At 39.0% G+C, this 18615-nt stretch overlaps 2 protein-coding genes across 3 annotated transcripts in view; one reads left to right on the forward strand and one right to left on the reverse strand.

The window, feature by feature from the left end:
* Nucleotides 1–733: 733 nt before the first annotated feature.
* LOC138047140 (max dimerization protein 3-like) lies at nt 734–12469 on the reverse strand. The gene is made up of 5 exons (XM_068893868.1): nt 12253–12469; nt 12045–12135; nt 11904–11945; nt 11473–11584; nt 734–5235 (listed from the first exon to the last, which is right to left on the reverse strand). Exons 1-5 carry the CDS (start codon nt 12341–12343, stop codon nt 4603–4605), a joined length of 969 nt encoding a protein of 322 aa, XP_068749969.1. The 5' UTR covers nt 12344–12469; the 3' UTR covers nt 734–4602.
* Nucleotides 12470–13900: 1431 nt separating this feature from the next.
* LOC138047138 (transmembrane protein 248-like) overlaps nt 13901–18615 on the forward strand; it is a 13553-nt gene continuing 8838 nt past the window's right edge. The window contains exons 1-3 of one of the 2 annotated variants that reach the window (XM_068893866.1): nt 13901–14124; nt 14192–14405; nt 18063–18312. In XM_068893866.1, the coding sequence (XP_068749967.1) occupies nt 14235–14405; nt 18063–18312 (421 nt within the window). In that variant the 5' untranslated portion in view covers nt 13901–14124; nt 14192–14234. The remainder of the gene's footprint in view (nt 14125–14191; nt 14406–18062; nt 18313–18615) is intronic. The other variant, XM_068893865.1, reaches the window with a different exon arrangement.

Consider the following 18615-nt stretch of genomic DNA (forward strand, 5'->3'; position numbering starts at 1 on the left):
CATAACGCAGACACGCATAAAGCAGAAAGGCATAACGCAGAAATGCATAACACAAAAAGCAAAATAGCCATAACGCAGAGGCAGAACGGAAAGGCCCTTTGAAGAATGGAGACAAGTTGTGTACTCCGTAAATAATTTCAGCTCTAAAAGGACATTTAATGGGTATCTAACTTTTTCTTCCTGTATACGTTATGCCTCTTTGCGTTGGGCTTCACTGCGTTACCTTTTTGCGTTATGCGTCTTTGCGTCATGTCTATTTGCGTTACGGCTATTTTCGCGATGCCTATTTGCGTTATGCCTCTTTCCGTGATGGCCATTTGCAGAAACGGATTGTTGCCATTCAGCCTTGGATTGATGCATTCATGATTTGGACGATTTTATTTCAAATACTGATCATTGAATTTTGTCATAGATGTACTTCCCTACGCCGCCATATTGAAAACTCCCCATAAACTATCGGCGCTAGTCATTCCACTTCCCCGCAGTGAATAATTCAATGGGCAAATCATCTCCGAAAAATCGCTTCCCTAGACGGGCAAATTCTAGACGACTAAGTCGTCTAAAAATTTGTTCGTCCGGTTACCACATCAGACAATTTGTTCGTCTTATATCGTAAAAACAGCCATTCATAGTAGTTGGAACATTAAATTCACAACTGGGACTTGGAGGTTGTTACAAATTTTGGGAAAGCAATTTAAAGGTAGGTTAAAATACACTGAGCTTGACAACAATATTCTGTCCTAAAATGGACAGACCCGCATGGTCTGTTTATTGACAACACTTTCCAGACCCCGTTACGTTAGCTACATAGTAGCGACTGCAACTAACTATTTTGACACCAGTACACAGTAATGTATACTATAGCATAAATACACCGTATGATATATAGATCTACACGCATGGCTTGCAAAAACCGATGACCTTAAGCTTCAAGAATCTGGTGAAAGACGCCAGAGCAAATAAGCGAAAAGTTCCAAGGTGCTGGAAGGGTCCAATGACAAGTCATCAAAGATCACGCCTTAAAATATGTTGTTACAGGCCTCGACAGAAGCGACCAGGAAGCTCGACGGATCTCGATTTCCCAATCCCTTTTATGTAGTAACCATAAATACTGCTGGACAAAGTATCCTTGATCACTGTTACCGTTTCATTAGCTTGAACCTTCTGCTTGCTTCGCTAAATTGGACACTCAAGACCCCCCCGCTGAGCTCACAATTGGTTCACAATGTTTTCACCAGTTAGCTATCATTCAATTTGATACACGATTCATTTCAATTATGATAAGCAGAGCCTTTACGACATTCTGGAACTGACAAGTATAGGTGACGGTTCCCCTCGTGTTGATAGACGAGTTTTGACCAGTTGTTTGAAGCGTAACACTCCGAAGGGAGCTTAACATGCATTTGATGTGTATATTAATCACTTACAAAAGCTACAGCGATATTTCTTGTTTACAAACATTGACGTCACATTCCTTTTGATATTGAAATTTGCCAACCACGGAACAAAAGGAGTCTCAACAGCCAAATTAGCTTCTGGGTAGCATAATAATAACAATGGCTGACGTAACGAGAAATATCGCTATAACGAGTTCTCCACTGGGTAAATTACTCCAGACTGTGAACTGGGGACTGCTTCCTTCGTACGTTGTGAGTGGACTGATTAAAATCAAATCTAAATGAAAATGAAGCTCGCACGGAGAGGAGGGCATAGTGATAATATTTGCATCAGTGGAACTTCCAAATATTTGCTCTGACATTCTGACTATAAAAGGCCATTTGCCTTACCAAACATGCAACGTCACTTCTTTTCTTTTTTAGACCACCTACACAAAACCAACGATTTCCTGTTTCGTTTCAATGACAGTAAGATTATGTTTAACTATTGTCGGTATTGAGTCACGATTATAGCCAGTACTAGAGAACCCTCGGAAAGTGCGGGGGTAATGGACCTCTTTTGCTTGTACGTTTTGTTTTCCCATTTCAGACCACGTGATGTTACTCCAGGGAACAGTTTCTTTCAAATGTCGTCTTCTGCACGTGCATATATATGCATAACTTATGTAAAAACAAAAAGAAAATTCCCTTGGGAACATCACGTGGTCTGAAATGGGAAAACAAAACGTACAAGCTAAAGAGGTCCATTGAGTGATAGAGCATGGAGATCAATGGAGACAACAAAACTTTGGAAACGGTAAAAAAAAAAAAGATGTGGAGATATTACTTATGCCATTTATCCACTGCTTACAAGTTAACAAGTGAAACAAAGTCATACAGCATCAAAGACATTAGCAGGCATATTTCTCGCTTTGAATGGCTAGAAAGGCCTATTTCATCTGACCAGCAGATGAAACTCTTTTGAGTTTTTCTTTGTGCATCAAGCACACCATTAATTACGTTTGAAGAACTGACAGGCTTTTTTATTTCACTTGGAAGGGAAAAAAAAGGGGGTCAAAGGCAGAAGTAGAAAGAAACAACCCGAAAGTACATTTCTTGTGGTCAGACATCGCAAATTTTCTGCAACGACCATGTTGGAGCATTGTGCTGTTGTTATAAGAACCAGCTCTTATCAACACTTGGTTTCCAAAGCTCACCGATGTTGCAAAAACCTATGACTGGCCACAAGACTGACTGTACCATTTTGAGGAAAACAGAAAATTTTTTATCTGCCTTTGGTCGATCTAAGACACAAGTGAAAACAGAATAATCTCCTTTCTCTTTGAACTCAATTTCCACAGTTACCTCCTCACAAGCCACATGCCAGTGTCTATCGATGTTTGGCTTATAGATTCCAACAATAACGACAATAAATTTTTCCTCTTACGAAGAGGAAGAATCATAGGTTCACTTATGACAGGTTATCAAGCAAATAAAGAGGTTGGATGCATAGCCGTTCCCAAGCCTCACTTCTTTTTACTTAGATTATCCCATCAAACTGCGGACACACATTGCAGAAATTACTGCTTCAGAATAATTCAATCCGAGGTTTTGAGGCCACGATGATTATTTCCTTTGTGGATTTTCTATCCTAAGCCCGTTTAGTTATGCAAGCTGCAAAAAGATTTGTGCAAGTTATGCTGTTTGAAGCTTGAACTTTGCCCTGAGATTTGATGAGCCAATCACAACTCTAGAAAATAATTATTCTTTACTGAGAATAATATGCATACAACCTCTTTTAATTAACAACACCTTGCCATTAACTGCATGAAATGATATTTGTTTCATGGCAAGTTCAAAACACGTTGACATGGGAGAGATATTATCTTTTTTCATTGTACTTTCCAAGGGAGTAACATTAGAATATTAATTTTACCAACAGGATTGTCAACAAATTCAGAGCAGTGAATAAGTGGTCACAGATATAATTATATATAAAGAGGACCTGATCTACTATTAAACCATTTCAATATTTAAAAGCTGTACACACTCTAAAAATACCCCTAACAATTTACTGTTAAACAGCAGGAAAAGAAAAAAAAAAGAACTACCATTATAAACATTATGATCTTTGTTTTTTTTAAGTAACTAACCAACCTCATATTAAAGTTACTTATTCAATAACTTGGTACAATTGCGATCACATCTGGTATGTGTACTGTACCAAAATACAGAACTCAGTGATGCTTCAGATATTATCTTTGAGTGAAATAAATGCATGGAGAAAGATTAAGATTCTGAGTCACCAATAAACCAAGTTTTTTGTAAATTTCATTAGGACAGAAAATAAAATCATATTATATTAACCAGCTGTTTGTTGAGTGGTAACCCAACAATACATTGTACAATTAAGGAGGCTGAAAAATCACTTATGTTTTATCTTTAGCCATTGAACACCCAACCTTTTGGAGCCTAAATCAGAAAACTAAACAAACTAAATAAAAGGGAGAAGTGATCCTTGCAATTACATGTATCTGGACAAGTTAAGCAATTGTCTCTTATAGACCTGAAAAAACTTTACGTGCCTTCAATTGAATTTGAACCTGTTACCTCTGCAATGCTGGTGCAATGCTCTACAAACTGATTTATGAAGCCACTCAGTTGGGAGATAGCAGATCAAATTGTTAGGATCATCGATTCCCATTAAAGGACTTGAAAAAATAGACATGATTATTTGAACTCCATTGAAGCCAGCTGAATTTTTCAGGTGTCTGTAAGAGACAATTGCCTAAATTGTTCAGATAAGTAAAAGGATCACTTCCCCCTCACATCTACAATTGCACTTCAACCCATGACTCCCAGGGTTTCCCCCTTGACGAGCGAAATCGTCTGGCATTACACAGTCTGGCCAGTTAAGGCCGGTTTGGGTGTCAAATGGTTAAATTAATTAAGCAAACTAACTTGCCAAATGAAGATCCCCTTGGCTTTGGAATTAAACGTTTAATTTTCATTTGCTTGAAAGTGAAAACCCAAAAAAAGAGAATGAGACACAGGCATTTTAATCTTTGAAAATATAGGGGCTTTCTATCTGAAATTAAAAACACACAATAAGTATCGAGCCCAACAAATTTTTGATCAACCTTAAGATTCCTGCCACAACACTCTCATAACCACTTACACACACACACATACACACTCTAAGAGCACCCATAGACCTACCGTATGCTCAACAGCTGATGCGAGCACAGCATTGAATATTGGATTTTTTGGCATCTAATTTATTACCATCATCGCCCTCCACAGCTTTCTTCTTAGTTGACCTCCCAGCAGTAGCTTTAGGTTCCTCAGCCTTCTCTTCACTGCTATTTTTTCTCCCCTCAGTCTTGATTAAAGCATCCACATCTTCAGTGTTGTCATCAGTGACTTCTCCTTCAACATCCACATCTTCGTCCTCATCGTCAACAAAAAGTTCCTTCTTGACTTCAACACTATCATCCACCATCCCAATGTGTTGATCATCTGCCTTGGTAATGTTAACTCTGGAAGCCCTAGCATTATTTGCGTCTGACTCCAGAGGTGAACGCACCTCTTCTCCAGAGGTGAATGATGTCTGTGTTGCCACAGACACAGGGGAAGCTTGGCTTTCAACACTTTGCAAATTTACCTTTGCATCAATGGTTGCATCAGCAGGAGGTTGAGAAGACATACAACTGATACCATTTTGTTGGGAAGTCTTGGCCAATTCTTGTTGAAAACCAACTTCCTTTCTAAGTGCAAGAAGCCTCTGTTTGATGGAGTTATTTGTTGTCTTTAAAAGGTCCCGCTCAGCTTCATAATCGCGTTCACGTTTTTTTAGCACCTAAAACAGGAGAATACAAAATAAAATTATTAGTTCACAGGTGGTAAATTATGATTGAAATGTACTAAATGCGACTCTTACATGTATTTTTAATCAAAATCTACATATTTCAATTCCAGAAATATGCGCATGTCACCTGGATCTCATATTTGCAATAAGTTGTGATGATGCCATGGTGATATGCATTTCCCTTACATATGAGTCCACCTGTGCTGATGGGTCCATATGGAGGGAACAAATGTCACTGGTACTATTAGGGTACTAAAAAGGCATTTACTGCTTTAGATAATGTAACATCTCTTTTCTTTAAAAAATAAGTGTCTGCTTTGTACTTTGACACCACATAGCTTAAGAAATATTTGAACAGAAGCTTTTAGAAAGTTGAAGTCTTATATCTTGAGACCATTGTATTCATTGGGCAGGTACAAAAGTCGGACCGGATCAACTTGGATCAACTCAGACTGCTCACCTTAGATTGATGTAAACAAAATGATGAGGCCTTGAGAAATCACCCTAGCCCTTTACAAAACCCTTTTTTGCTTGATCCAAAGCGAGCAATCCAAATTGATCTGAGTTGATCCTGCCCAACTTTTGTACAAACCTGTTGTAATTTAACGAAAAACACCTCATAGTAGAGGCCCTGTTAGGGGTAAATTCCGACAAGCGACATGGCCTTGAACCAGCGACATGATAGCCACCAACTGGCGACGACCGACAGACTATTACAACGAATTAGCGAAAGTGACACAAATATCAAGACTGACCGACAGCGAATTTCAGAATTGTGAATGTTCTGCGGACCGCGGAACATTTGCGCGTACACAATTCATCGTAATTACTTAATAATGATCATTGTTAACAATAATGGCCAATTATGGCAAATAAGGGTCCAATAAAGGCGAACAGAAATACATCTCATGTTACTGCTGTTTTGATTGTTCATTTCATGTGATTGACGTATTCAGTGCATCACTCCCTTTGAGGACTTTTCCACTTTGCGTATCATGTTCTCCCTGCATGACCCACGTGCGGCACTCCATCAGTCTGTCAGAGAGATACTTTTTTCTCTATTGATCGTGTTCATCTCGGTGTTCCAAATCGTAAGCGAGTTGTTGAAATACATCACTATGAGAGTCATAAGCGAGTCGTCGGAGTGCCCAACTTGTGCACGGCCAGAGTCACATGACGGGTCTGTTCAGCATCAGAGACCGCGCTATTGTTTAACCCTTTGAAGTTCGCCGAGTTTCAGAACCAGTCCCCTCTACTAACTATGATTTTTCACAGACCTTTTGTAAATGCATGCCTTGCGGATAATGAATGGTTGATAATGTCCTTCCTCCTGGGTTGTTATAGTTACAGAAAAGCACAGTCTGACAACTAAATCAGAGTTGAACTCGGAAGAAACATTAGACTCTTGCACTACCAGAATTGTAGAAACGCTATTATAGCTCGATTGCTTTGCCAGATTAGGCCTTTATTCACTTGTATAGTTTACTAGATGGAATTTCATTGACTTCAACAACTATTCCAAGTAGTCTGAATTGGTATTAAACATTAAAAAAGGTCTCAAAACCCTGGGTGTAAAAGTAATAAAGATAGAGGCCGTATGTTCCGTTGGCATCGTTCCAGCGAATGGGGATTGTCAGAGGGGCAATGAGTTAACACTTATTAATGAAATTTTGACAGGCGACACAAGAATGTTCCGAAATTGCGACATAGCTAGCTGTGAAATTCAGACAGAGGACATGGGCACCCCCCCTAACAGCGCCTCATAGTACTGAAAGTATATTGCAAAAGTTTTACTAAATCTCACTACACTCACAGTTCAGATCTAAATAATTTAGAAATACATGGTTCATGGTTCATTTATTTCACACTATTTACATAACATTAACATACCCCGGTAGAAAGAAAAGTATAGTCACAACACATGGTTACAAGATAAAATAATTACAGTACAGGTCATAAAATGTGTATGGTGGTCAAAGTAGCGAAGGCTTTCTAGTTGACCACCACCTACTTTTAAGTAAGCAAAGAAATGACACTGAGCTTTACTGGGATATAGTAGAAAACGTTAGTAGAGCCTAGGACTAATGTACAGAAGAAAATTACATGTATATAACTTAAGCATGTTAGAGATATACTGAATCACGCAAGAAATCTATACAGGACAAGCTTAGCAAAAGGGGGAAAAAAATTAAAAGGAACATACAAACAAACAGACAACAACAACAGCAACAACGACAAACAAAAACAAAAGAAAAGAACGACATGTCATCAACAACAGCAGCGGTAACAAACACAAAAATATAAGAAGACAATTCTTCTTCTTCTTCTTCTTCTTATTATTATTATTTCATTTTAAACAAGCTCCATTATTATTATTAAATAGTTACGTGCTATACATTTGACCAAGTTGTTGATGTGAAAAAGCCTTGCTCCATGTATTGAGCAACATGTGAAAGTTTTGTTGGCTTATTCTAAATTAAACGCTTCCCCGTGTGAAAGCAAAGAAATACGTTTGCTGAAGCATCGAAGACGGCTGTCACTGAAGGAAGAAAGTGAAAGGTACGCTTGTCGAATATTTCTTCGTCGCATGTTCAAGGTTTTTGTCTTTTACATTTGCTCTGGCTGATTTTTGCCACCTAGTTTGATTGACTAGAAAATCTATAAGTATTAAGTGACTTGAGCTTCTGTCACACTCATGGACTACATGGCCTACTACCTATTGAACCACAAGACTGTTTACCATTGTTCATCTTCCATGAACGAAAAGCGATCAGAATGAAAGTACCATGTTCTATATTATAACATTTAATGGAGACATGGATGGCAACCGGAACAGAACATTTTGAGTGCCAGGACAGTGCTGTCTCCCAGATTTTTATACCAGTCATCTCTAATTACGAAAAGATACTTGGCAATGTAAATGTGGTTGTGTGAAGACAAGTTAAAAGGAAAGAGAGCTCACTTTTGGTCGCCGTTCGCGTCTCAAAAATGCGTGTGCTTAAGCTCCCTATTCATAAAAACTTCACTCGTCCAATGGAGGAAGACCGTTAGAGTTATTATACTCGTCCAGACTGGTTTTTAGTATTTCCTGTCCTACAGATTTTAATTCACTTTATGACCAAAGTGCATGTTCATTCTTGGGCATTAAATGGCTTAGTTGTCTGGGACGACCGGACAACTGTGAATGTGGATCCCTGTTGCTCATGTAAATGTGTCATTGTAACGAGAGTCATTAAATAACCTCAGAATGTGGGAAAAATGATCCAGGATAACTTAGATTTAATATTTTTCCCGGTGAGCATGACCCCCCCCCCCCCCCCCCTCTTCCAGAAGGCTCACATCTTTGGCACTCACTCAATTTCTCCAGTCACCCTCTCCCTGAAACTCGTCATCTATGTAGGTAGCAAAACCCAGCAGAGCTATGAGACCTTTTACTACATCCTGATAACCTGGCAAGTGCCGAAATTATCATAAATTTTTTCCCTCTGATAAACAGATCCCCATCTGATGGAGAATGCACAACTGTTGTATTTCCTGTCCTACAGATTTTAATTCACTTTATGACCAAAGTGCATGTTCATTCTTGGGCATTAAATGGCTTTGGTAATTCCAAGCATGGACAAATGTAATGGTAGATTTATTTGTAAACATTATCTTTTTAGGAAACTTAGCAACCATTTCCCTTCCCAAATTACAGTAAGATGGTAACGGCTGTTTTTTTTCTGCTCTTATTCCAGTCCTAAAATGTTATCATTGAATGGCATTCAACAAACTTTTGTTTTCTTGTTCAACAATGCATTGTCACTTTTTTTCTCAATTTTGAATGGTAGTGACACTGATAAGTGGGAATGAAAGAGCTACTGCATTCAATCACGTATTAAGAACTGACAATTAATTATTCTGGCTTGTTTTTGCATTGTCAAGGCAACAGAATAAGGATCTAGCATTTAGACTACTTTGAGTACAACATTGCAGGGAACCAAATCAAAGCTATGATGAGTTTCCACATGAAGACATCTTGGCTAATCTGCATTAACAGGATTTGCTTAGTCACTTAATTCGTAAATTCAATTTTGTCAACAATATCGGCAACTGGTGTTGTAGGCAGCTGATGTTGAATGTTCAGAACCACTCCGGTCAGATGTGTGTTAAGAAGATTTATCAAGGTCGCAACAACTTGGCATGTGTAGCTCAAGATAGGAGCTAAGTTGGTGAATGACTAATTTACACATTTTTTGCCTTGTTTTTGTTTTAAAGTACTGTACTCTTAATCCTTAATGATGGTGTTATCAAGATAGAAATCTTCACTGCAGCTAATGTTGACTTTGAAAGTATGTATAACTCAGATGTGCAGTCTTTTGTAAACATGTATTGGCAGTAGAAGAGAAGTGTCTGTGAATGAAAAAGTTTTGTCTACCACACAGCCTTCATAACATATGTACCACTTCATTTTAGCTTGAAATCTCCCATCAGTATAAACAGTTGCTCTTGAGAAAAATATTTTCCTATTGGTTTTGTCAGTTGAAGTTAAAAGTTGAGCAGTCAGCCATTAATTAATTATTCATTATATAATCATAGTTAGAAAATCCTAAAACAGTGGATAGCATTCAAAGAGAGCTCTGATTGGCTGCTCAAACTCCAGATATCCTTTGCTATTCACCTCTGAGCAACAACTCACACATGATTGTGCCCGAAAATATTGTAATCATTGGCGGAAAAAAGCCTGGGTTCACAAGCGACGCAAGCATAAGCACAAGAAGCATACACAAACTCAGTAGCTTGTTGTTTATTAGAGCTTTTTGTTCGAACAATGGACACTAAAACAACAAGTAAATGCGCCTGCGTGTGTTGCTTGTGCTTATGCTTGCGTCCCTAGTGAAAATCAGGCCTAATGAGTTAAAATCATCTTTTTGGTGCTATATTATCTCACTGTTTAAGTATATACTAAAACTATTCACCTCAGTGTCGGCAGCTAGTGGTGGTTGGTAAATATCCACAACTCCACTTCGGTGAATAGTTGTTAAATAACAAATCCTCTTAAAAGGCAGTACACATGCCTGCTTTACACCAAACTTGCTGAACTAATGTGCTATTACCGTGACACATGTTGATTCACATGAAACTGTGTTTGCACTGGGATTTAAAAAATCCAAAAACACGTTCTCAAATTTTTTAACACTAGTCCATCTGCACTCTCGACAGATGCATTAAGAAATCACTAAAACAAATTAGCGGTTCTCAGCCAAGGAATTTCCAATTACGCATCAGTGTAACAGAAGTTCAAAATAATGAACTGTCTTCATCAGAGAGAGCAAATCAAAATCTGAAGACTTACAGTCCTTTTCTTTTTAACGTCTCAAAAATGTCACAGCGTAACAAACAAACGTCAATGCTCTCTTTAAATGTGTCCTCAAGGTATGCGTAAGTTGATGGCTAGTCACCGGGAACGAATACAAAAAGAAACCAAGACATCACATGATTCCGTTGTAAACAAAGAAAGCTGACAATGGCGAAGATAAATCTCTCAAGACAGCAATACCGGGCTCTACAGTTCAAGACCCGTACTGGTATGTGATGGAATTTCACGTAAACTACGCAAAATACATTTCTTCACCACTCGACACAGCCTTGAACTATCACCTCAGTATAGCCGTGACAGCCCTCTATTGAGTTCTAACAAAACTTTTTAGTCATAAATGAGGCAACATTCCAAAATATACTAAAACTTACTCGACCGTGAAAATCAAAACAGAAAACTTTCTCTCGTGACAGCAAAGCCAACCGCTGCAAACTTTTTTTTTATGAATACTTGCAATCTGTTGGAAATTAAACTGAATTTCAGGGTCAACTTGTTCCTTTCATATTCTTGTCTGTCGATGTAAATTTGATCGTCCGTAAAATATATGGAACAAACGCCTACAAAATGAGCAGCTTGAAACACATACGCGAAGTGATAATCTCACGATACCAAGACTTTGATATTCGATACAATTAAAAATATTATTCTTCGCACACATGGGCTTAAAGGTCATTGAAAACGCAAGAAAAAAATTCTCCAATCTGAAATCTGCCTCACTTAGTGGTTTGTTGTGCCCAAACTTGTTCATGTTCAATACAATAGCTTTTCAAATTTAAATTAACCAAAACAACATGACGCCGGCACATTTTGCTAGGCAGTGCTTTCACTGTACAACCTTGATCGCTCAAAAGGAAGAAAATCATACCCACCTGGATGTGCTTTAGCGCACTTCTTAAGATGTTCAAATTCGATGTCTTCTTATCCTCCAGTGAAGGAACTTCTCTCTTCAATATATCAAAGCATTCTTTCAAATGCGCCCGCCTAAAAGTGGAAATACAAATTCTTCATGTGCTCCATCATTTGCGATCAAGATCCCATTTCAGCACCTCACGAAATATTTCTTCTTGCTTACAGAAGATCGCGTTTTCCAGCAAATATAGACAACCTAAAACACTATTTTACGCGTTTTCTGAGAAATGCGGCAGTAAAAAAACCTGCCTTTAATTTTGTACGGTAAATCAGGTTTCTTTATAATAATCGTAGGAGCTTAGAGAACGGCCATCTTCAAAAATATACTTCAAAGCGCGTCCATGTACATTTCGAACTGAACAAAGTCTCACTTGTCGAAAATCACACTGACCTGTTTTTCTCGAGCTTGTTGTGCGTTTCCCTGGTCCCAGCCCTGAGATTCAAAAAACATCACATCAAGACGTTTGCCTCTTTCCCTTCGAGAACAAACAACTGCTTCAATCCGCGAAACGACAACAACATTCAGACTTACCCTCCAGGTCTACGACCTAGGACTCCTTCAAACTTCTCGCATTCTGAAATCGCTCGTCTTCTTTCCGTGCAGATTTGCGTAGAGTGATGAACTAAATAAAAGAAGGGAACATTAGGCGATAACTGTCGAAGATCGAAGCCGCAATTTCAAAATAGCGGAGCGTCTTCGCACACCAACTGAATATTTGCACATGGCTACTCGATCATACCACGTGCGATTGCAGAATCATCTTTCGATGTTCCTTTTGAGGATGAGGATTCCAAAAACTTAGCGGCTTCTAGCAGCGTGTCTAGACTCATAACGCGCGGAAAGAAGAATCGGCGATTTCTTGCTGACGATCTGCGGTGCCGTAGCGCGTTATTCCACCCGACTAGCCGTCGATCAATCCATGTGCACTCACAGCTAACAACAACACCAAACGAACAAAAGAGCTAGAAGTGCTGGAACGCACAAATTGATTCTTTGATTGACACCTAAAACAATACAATCCAATCAAAAGCCTCATTTTTACTGAAACGTCACAGTTGATGCCCACGTGGTCAGTCGAGGCAGCCATGTGGCTTAGCCTCGATCGCACTTGTACACAAACACACCCATTTTTTTAAAATGCAAATATATTAACAATAGGAAAATACAAAATTACTACCCTCCAAATAAGGGTAATGAAGGTGGCCTGATTCTTTAACTGTCCTGACTTTACTTCGAAGAAAGACACGCGAAAGACTAGTGGTTAAAAAAGCAAAATATAACAAGACCGCTACAAATTTTTCTTTCCTTCTTTGCTACATAGAAATGCTTTAAAAGCATCTATTCTCTACTTTCTAGAATCGCATAATACACCTCTTTTACCCCTCAAAATTTTACATAATCATTGTTTACAATTTTTCCTGGGACATGAATTTGTCCTAAGAGAAATCAAAAACAATGCCATGGGATTTGCGAGAGTAGACTGAATTGTAGCCACAATATATAAAGACGATGGGCTCCGGCATGGGGCAGAGGCAGTTTCAGAACTCCGATCACCGAATACCAAACGCCAAAGGCTACAAAACTGGTGTTCAACGCTAATTATAGCCTAAGCCAAATGAAAATGAGGGTTACCAATGGAGAGCTTCAGCTTCGGGTGAAATTTGCCTTTTGCCCAAAAAAAACTGCCTGTTATCTAGAGATATCGAGCTATTGTAGTTCTAGACTGAACTGACAGATAAGTTAGAATGAGCACATTTTCATGTGTTTAGGACAAACAGCACCCGTTTTTTAATCCGTTTGTCCTTCACCGCGCCGTTTGGTTCTCCGTGCCTCGTACCCACAGTCCTTAGGCTCTTTTGTCAGCAGGTGGATGCTCATGCACAGCAATAGTGTAGAATATCCTTCGAATAATTGCCACTTTTGAGCAAATTACTAGTATTTTATTTTTTCTTCATTGTGACATGCTAAAAGTCGAGACCTAGCTTGTGGTCTGTTGCGTGGGGATGTATCTTTTTGGTTTAAGGGAGAGGGTTTGCTGCCACATATACATCTACCTTGCGCGCAGGATGAAGAGCACAAGTCAAGAATGCAGCCACTGGAGCGTGCCGTGACTTGTGTCAGAATGGTTCCTAACTCGCGCACACCTGCAAAGAAAATCAAGAGAAAGGTGCAGAAAGTTCTACAGTCCGCTTTTCTTTTGGTCAGTGCCAAGAACACGGACTCTGACCGCTTCCAATTTATGCGCAGTCATATTGAAGGTCTATTTTTGTAACCGCAGACTGCCTTAGCTTGGAAGTGGCCAGAGTCGAAAAGCGGACTCTGGGGACGAGATTGAAAGCACGTTAGTGACGTCATCTTTTGGGAAGAAAAGTGGCTTGCAAGGCGAGGCTGCTAAGTCATTTACATCATGGCCGACTGAACTGCGATTACTTCTGCAAAGTGAGAACATTTACATTTCATTTGGATGCGGAAATCCTGACAAGGTTTTTTACTACTGTCTTTTGAGGCAGGAAATTGTTTTCGGAGCTTTCATTTATCCAGTTAAGGCATTGTTACACCGCTCTCAAGCTGGCGAGAATAATACTTTGATTACAACTACGTGTATTTCCAGGTACTCCTCAACTTTGTAGATAATTAATTTTGAAGCAACACCTGCTAATCTTATTGTTCTTCCCAAGTTTGTTTCTTCAGAGAAGACGACAATACGCAGCATCTACAAATATGGTTGACTGCAAATGCTGCAAGAATTTGCTGGGTTTTGCGGCCTCGCGTCCACCCTGTTTTGTGTTTACAGTGTGTCTGGCCGCTTTTGCAATCGGCTTATTTTCCCTTGGTTATTTTGTGCAGACGTACGGATGGATCACTGATAGCGTAGAAAAGAACCCGAACAAGGTTTGAGCTTTATTCATCCCTTAAATTATATTGATAGCTTGCTTTCGATTCTAAGTCTTGCTGGTTTTTGCTTTTGAAATTGGAAAACAGGAACAACTGTAGCTGTAGGTTTTACCATTGAGCCAGCCATGCGACGACGCGTGGCTAGCGTAGCGGTAGAACATAGAGCCGCGCTAAATTGTTTGTTGGCAAGAATTTATGGACTGATAGCAACTGCCAGAGATGCCTTTACGGGCTAATATCCAATCTTACTCCAGAGAATGTAAATAAGAATGAGAAACTGTATGTGATGTGCGGTATACAAAACAGGAGCACTCAACGATAAGTCTGCGGTGAAAAAATGTCTTCGGGAGAGTCAAACTGTTCTGTTTTACCTTGCAAGCCACTATAGATTTCTTTACTTCAACATCACCTAAAAGATTCAGAAACAGGGGAATTGGAAAGTAGTACCTTACGTTTTCGGAACGGATATTTTTGCAATTTTTGGCACTTAAAAAGGTCACCTAGCAGTTTCAGGTGAGCAAATCGTTCCCTGGAAGGTAACGTTCAGCTAGCAATTTCTGAAATGAAGATTTCATTCCCTAAAATTTTCAGACACCATTTTCAGCTAAGATATCCGAACAGATCAAATTCTTCTAGGTGATTAAAAAAAACATAATTTTTATCATTCACTCATAAAGAATTATACTCTACTAAAACTTTGTGACTAGATAAGGGATAACAACAACAACTTTATTGTGTACCCTCCACAACTGTATACAAAATTTAGAGTTAGATAAGAATTGAAAGCGCACTGGGCCCCTTAAGGAAGTTCATACAAAAATTTTCTAACATTGATTTTTTTTCTGCAAATTTTACCATGGAAAGATGATGAGTTAGTGATGTCAGAAAGGTAAAAAAAATGGGGGGTCACCGACTTTATATTGCAATTGTGTGGTTCCAGAAAATATCCATACCCCCACCACGGAAGACAATTGGAAATTCCGAGGGAGAGGGGGGGTTAAAGGGCAGTAATTTCCAAGGGGTAGGGGGGTTTCGTGGGAAACTACTTTTCCAAAGGGTCACGAACCACGTACAAAACATTGAAAGCAACATACGATCGATCTGAAGCACAAAACACACTATCGGACGATGTTTTGAAACAAAAGTCAGTTTTGAGATAAAGTTAATACTATTAGCTTCAATGTTTCCGTTTTTCTTTGAGTTAGCTAGCGCTACAATCTCCCGAAGCTAAGAACAATGTGTCTTTCATTTGGGACGGATTCAAAACATTTAAAATGGCGGTCTCAACTGGAGTCTCGTCCCCAGACTTCCACGTTTGTCTCTTTTTCGTCCAACCAACACTTCCGTTCACTTGAGTATCACTTTTCGCTACCTTTACATGCAGTAAACACATTTTTGATAGGATTTATGTTTTACTGGGGGTAGTAACTCATTGAAAATGCGATAAGACGCAAGTTCCCACCATCTCAACGCTTGTGTGCAACGACATTTTCTTTTTTGTGAGTGGCATTTAGACCATGGACAGGAACCGGGAGTCAAGTTTTCAAGTTTTCTCTTCTTTGAGTAAACGCAATATTTATTGCGGCCTCGGGAAACGATTGTTGAGGTTCAGTTCATTATGTCAAACTGGAAATTCTAAAACAGGAGTTTGACTACTCATTGAAGGAAGTAAATCGCGCCAAAAACAATGACAGTCGATAATATTCTTCGTAAAACAATCGCCTTTGTGACGACGTTCACGAAACCTACCGCGTCAACTTTTGTGGTCCCTAAATATTAAAGAATCAACCTGAAGAAACTGACAAAATGTGTAGACAAAGGAACCTTGTAAGTTTCTGATTTATTTACTATGGTTTGCGAAGTTGTTTAAGCGAGTGAAATGTTCTCATCGAAGTTCGCACAAAAACGTGAAACAGTCGACGTGCAACCCAAATGTTTAAGCTTTGCAAAGTTGATAGCGCACAAGCTGAAAGTTTAGCTGGATAATGAGCGTAACAAAGCGTTATATTTTTCTAAAAGTTAACCTCAATGTTTACACTGTTGTAATAAAATTCTACCGCAATTACGTAACTAATTCACTCTCGCTTTTATAAGTAAAAAAATTCTGGAAATTCCTGAGGGGAGGGGGGGTCATCAAAGACCCCCCTGGAACGGAAAATTCGGGGGGGGGGGGGGGTGCAAATCAAAAAGTCTTCCGTGGTGGGGGTATGGATATTTTCTGGAACCACACATTACTACTGTACATCTTTGAAGTGAAATGTTCTCTACCAAGCTTTGTTTAAGTGGACCCATCAAGTGAATTAAGTTAACTGTTGAGGTTCCTTAAAGAACAAGTTCGCATTTAGCAACCATAGTTTCATGCGCCTTGCAGCTGCAAGATGGCAGGATTCCATGTCCCGAGGAAAGAAAACTTGAAATTTTTTTAACTTCCCACATTGATTTTTTGTTCATTTTTGGACAATGCGGAGATAATTGTAAATAAAATCTGTTTCTGAAAAGAAAAGTAGGGGTCACCGAACATCCAAGATCGTTAAATCCAAGGAAAGCTATAGCAAGGGCCATCTGCCCTATCATTGTTTATTTTAGTACTTAGCGCGCATGCTCGATGCATGACGTGGCATGTGAATTTGCGTGTGCTGTAATGATGCGCAGTAGCAATGGGCACAAACGTCCTTAAATAACTAAGAAGACAAGCTGGTTAGGAGGCCAGGCTAAATAGTAAAAACATTTTATTGGTGAATCGGAGGCATACTAGCAAAAAACACATAAGATGAGAACAGGTGTATTTTACATAGAGCGAAACAGAACAGTATAGGGTACAGAAAAAGTTATTGTCAGTATTCCTTTAACATGTCTTCTTTAAGTTTTAAGTAGTCTAGTCTGTGTAGTCTAAGGCTGAAGGATTTGACACATTCATTGATGAATCCCAATGAAAGGCTATGCACAATCTGCCATGAAAACAAAATTGATGATGAATTTAGTCCATCTCTCCCTTGAGTGCAGGAGCTACAGTGTATCTGTAAGAGACATGTTCTTTTCTAGAATAATTGAACCAAATATCCCAAACGTGGAGCAAGCATCGTGCATGTCTCTTATATGTCACATCTACAGTGTACCTAATGAATTCTGATGATAACTTTATTACCATTCAACTAATTCATGTACATTTCATAGCAGCATGCTTTGAAATCAAAAAACAAACTAATTTCTGTGACTAATGGAAGAACAATACTTGTAACATTATCATTACTTGTTTTAATAATTAATTTAAAAAAAAGAATTATTTTTGGTACAGGGCAGCTGAGAGATAATTGTCCAACGCAGTCACAAAATGCAGGCACCATTGTGAATTTGCAGAACGAAGTCTGCAAGTAAAGCTTGTTGTTTTTGTTTATATGTATCCTAAAGATAAATGTAAATGGCATCAGTGGCATTAACCTTTACGGAGATTATGAAAAAAATGTTGCTTGTCTCTGTAATGTAGTTCTGTAGAAACCAAGAGAGACTTTTGGCAGCAAGAGTTTCAGAGTGAGTGTGGATGAGTTGATTTTTCGCAACATGCATGTCACAACACCTTCAGAAAGGTCAGTTTTGAACAGCTCAAGGTGGAAATGTTTTGTTGACTGATATCAGAATTTTTTTGTGTGTTTTTAGAACTGGCATTCTCTCCTCAGTCACTTGGGCTCTTCAGAGTTTTGCATCTTTGGAAATCAGAGCTTCTTCCAAAATTCTGTTTATGCAAATTCAAGTAATGGAACTAGCCGCATTGCCCCAGCGGGATATGCCACCATAAGCATTCCACGACTGGATCTTGCGATTGTTCCCTCGGACAGTTTTCTTGGATTGGTTAATAATGTGACCCATATAACCTCAACAGTGATGGCAAAGAAACTGCCCTTGCCAGGTTAGTTATTATTTTATTTGTATGGGTAATCCAGTGGTGACGAGTGAAATTAGGGAATAATTGCACACATGATTTGTCCAAAGTCAAGTAATTTCCCGCAACTTTATTTGATTTTGGACAAAACACATCTACTACCATTTACGTCCATCCTTGAAGCGTGATGAATTTTGCGCGAAGTTTTACTTTTCAAACGTTAATGGTTTGTCCGGTTATGTATCACTTTTGACCAATGAAACGTTGGCAGTTTGTTCTCATGCTCTCTCTCAGGTTTTTTGTGAGAGCATTCTGGTTTGCATGACCGCC

Source organism: Montipora capricornis, chromosome 4 (assembly GCF_036669925.1).
Source record: "Montipora capricornis isolate CH-2021 chromosome 4, ASM3666992v2, whole genome shotgun sequence".
NCBI lineage: Eukaryota > Metazoa > Cnidaria > Anthozoa > Scleractinia > Acroporidae > Montipora > Montipora capricornis.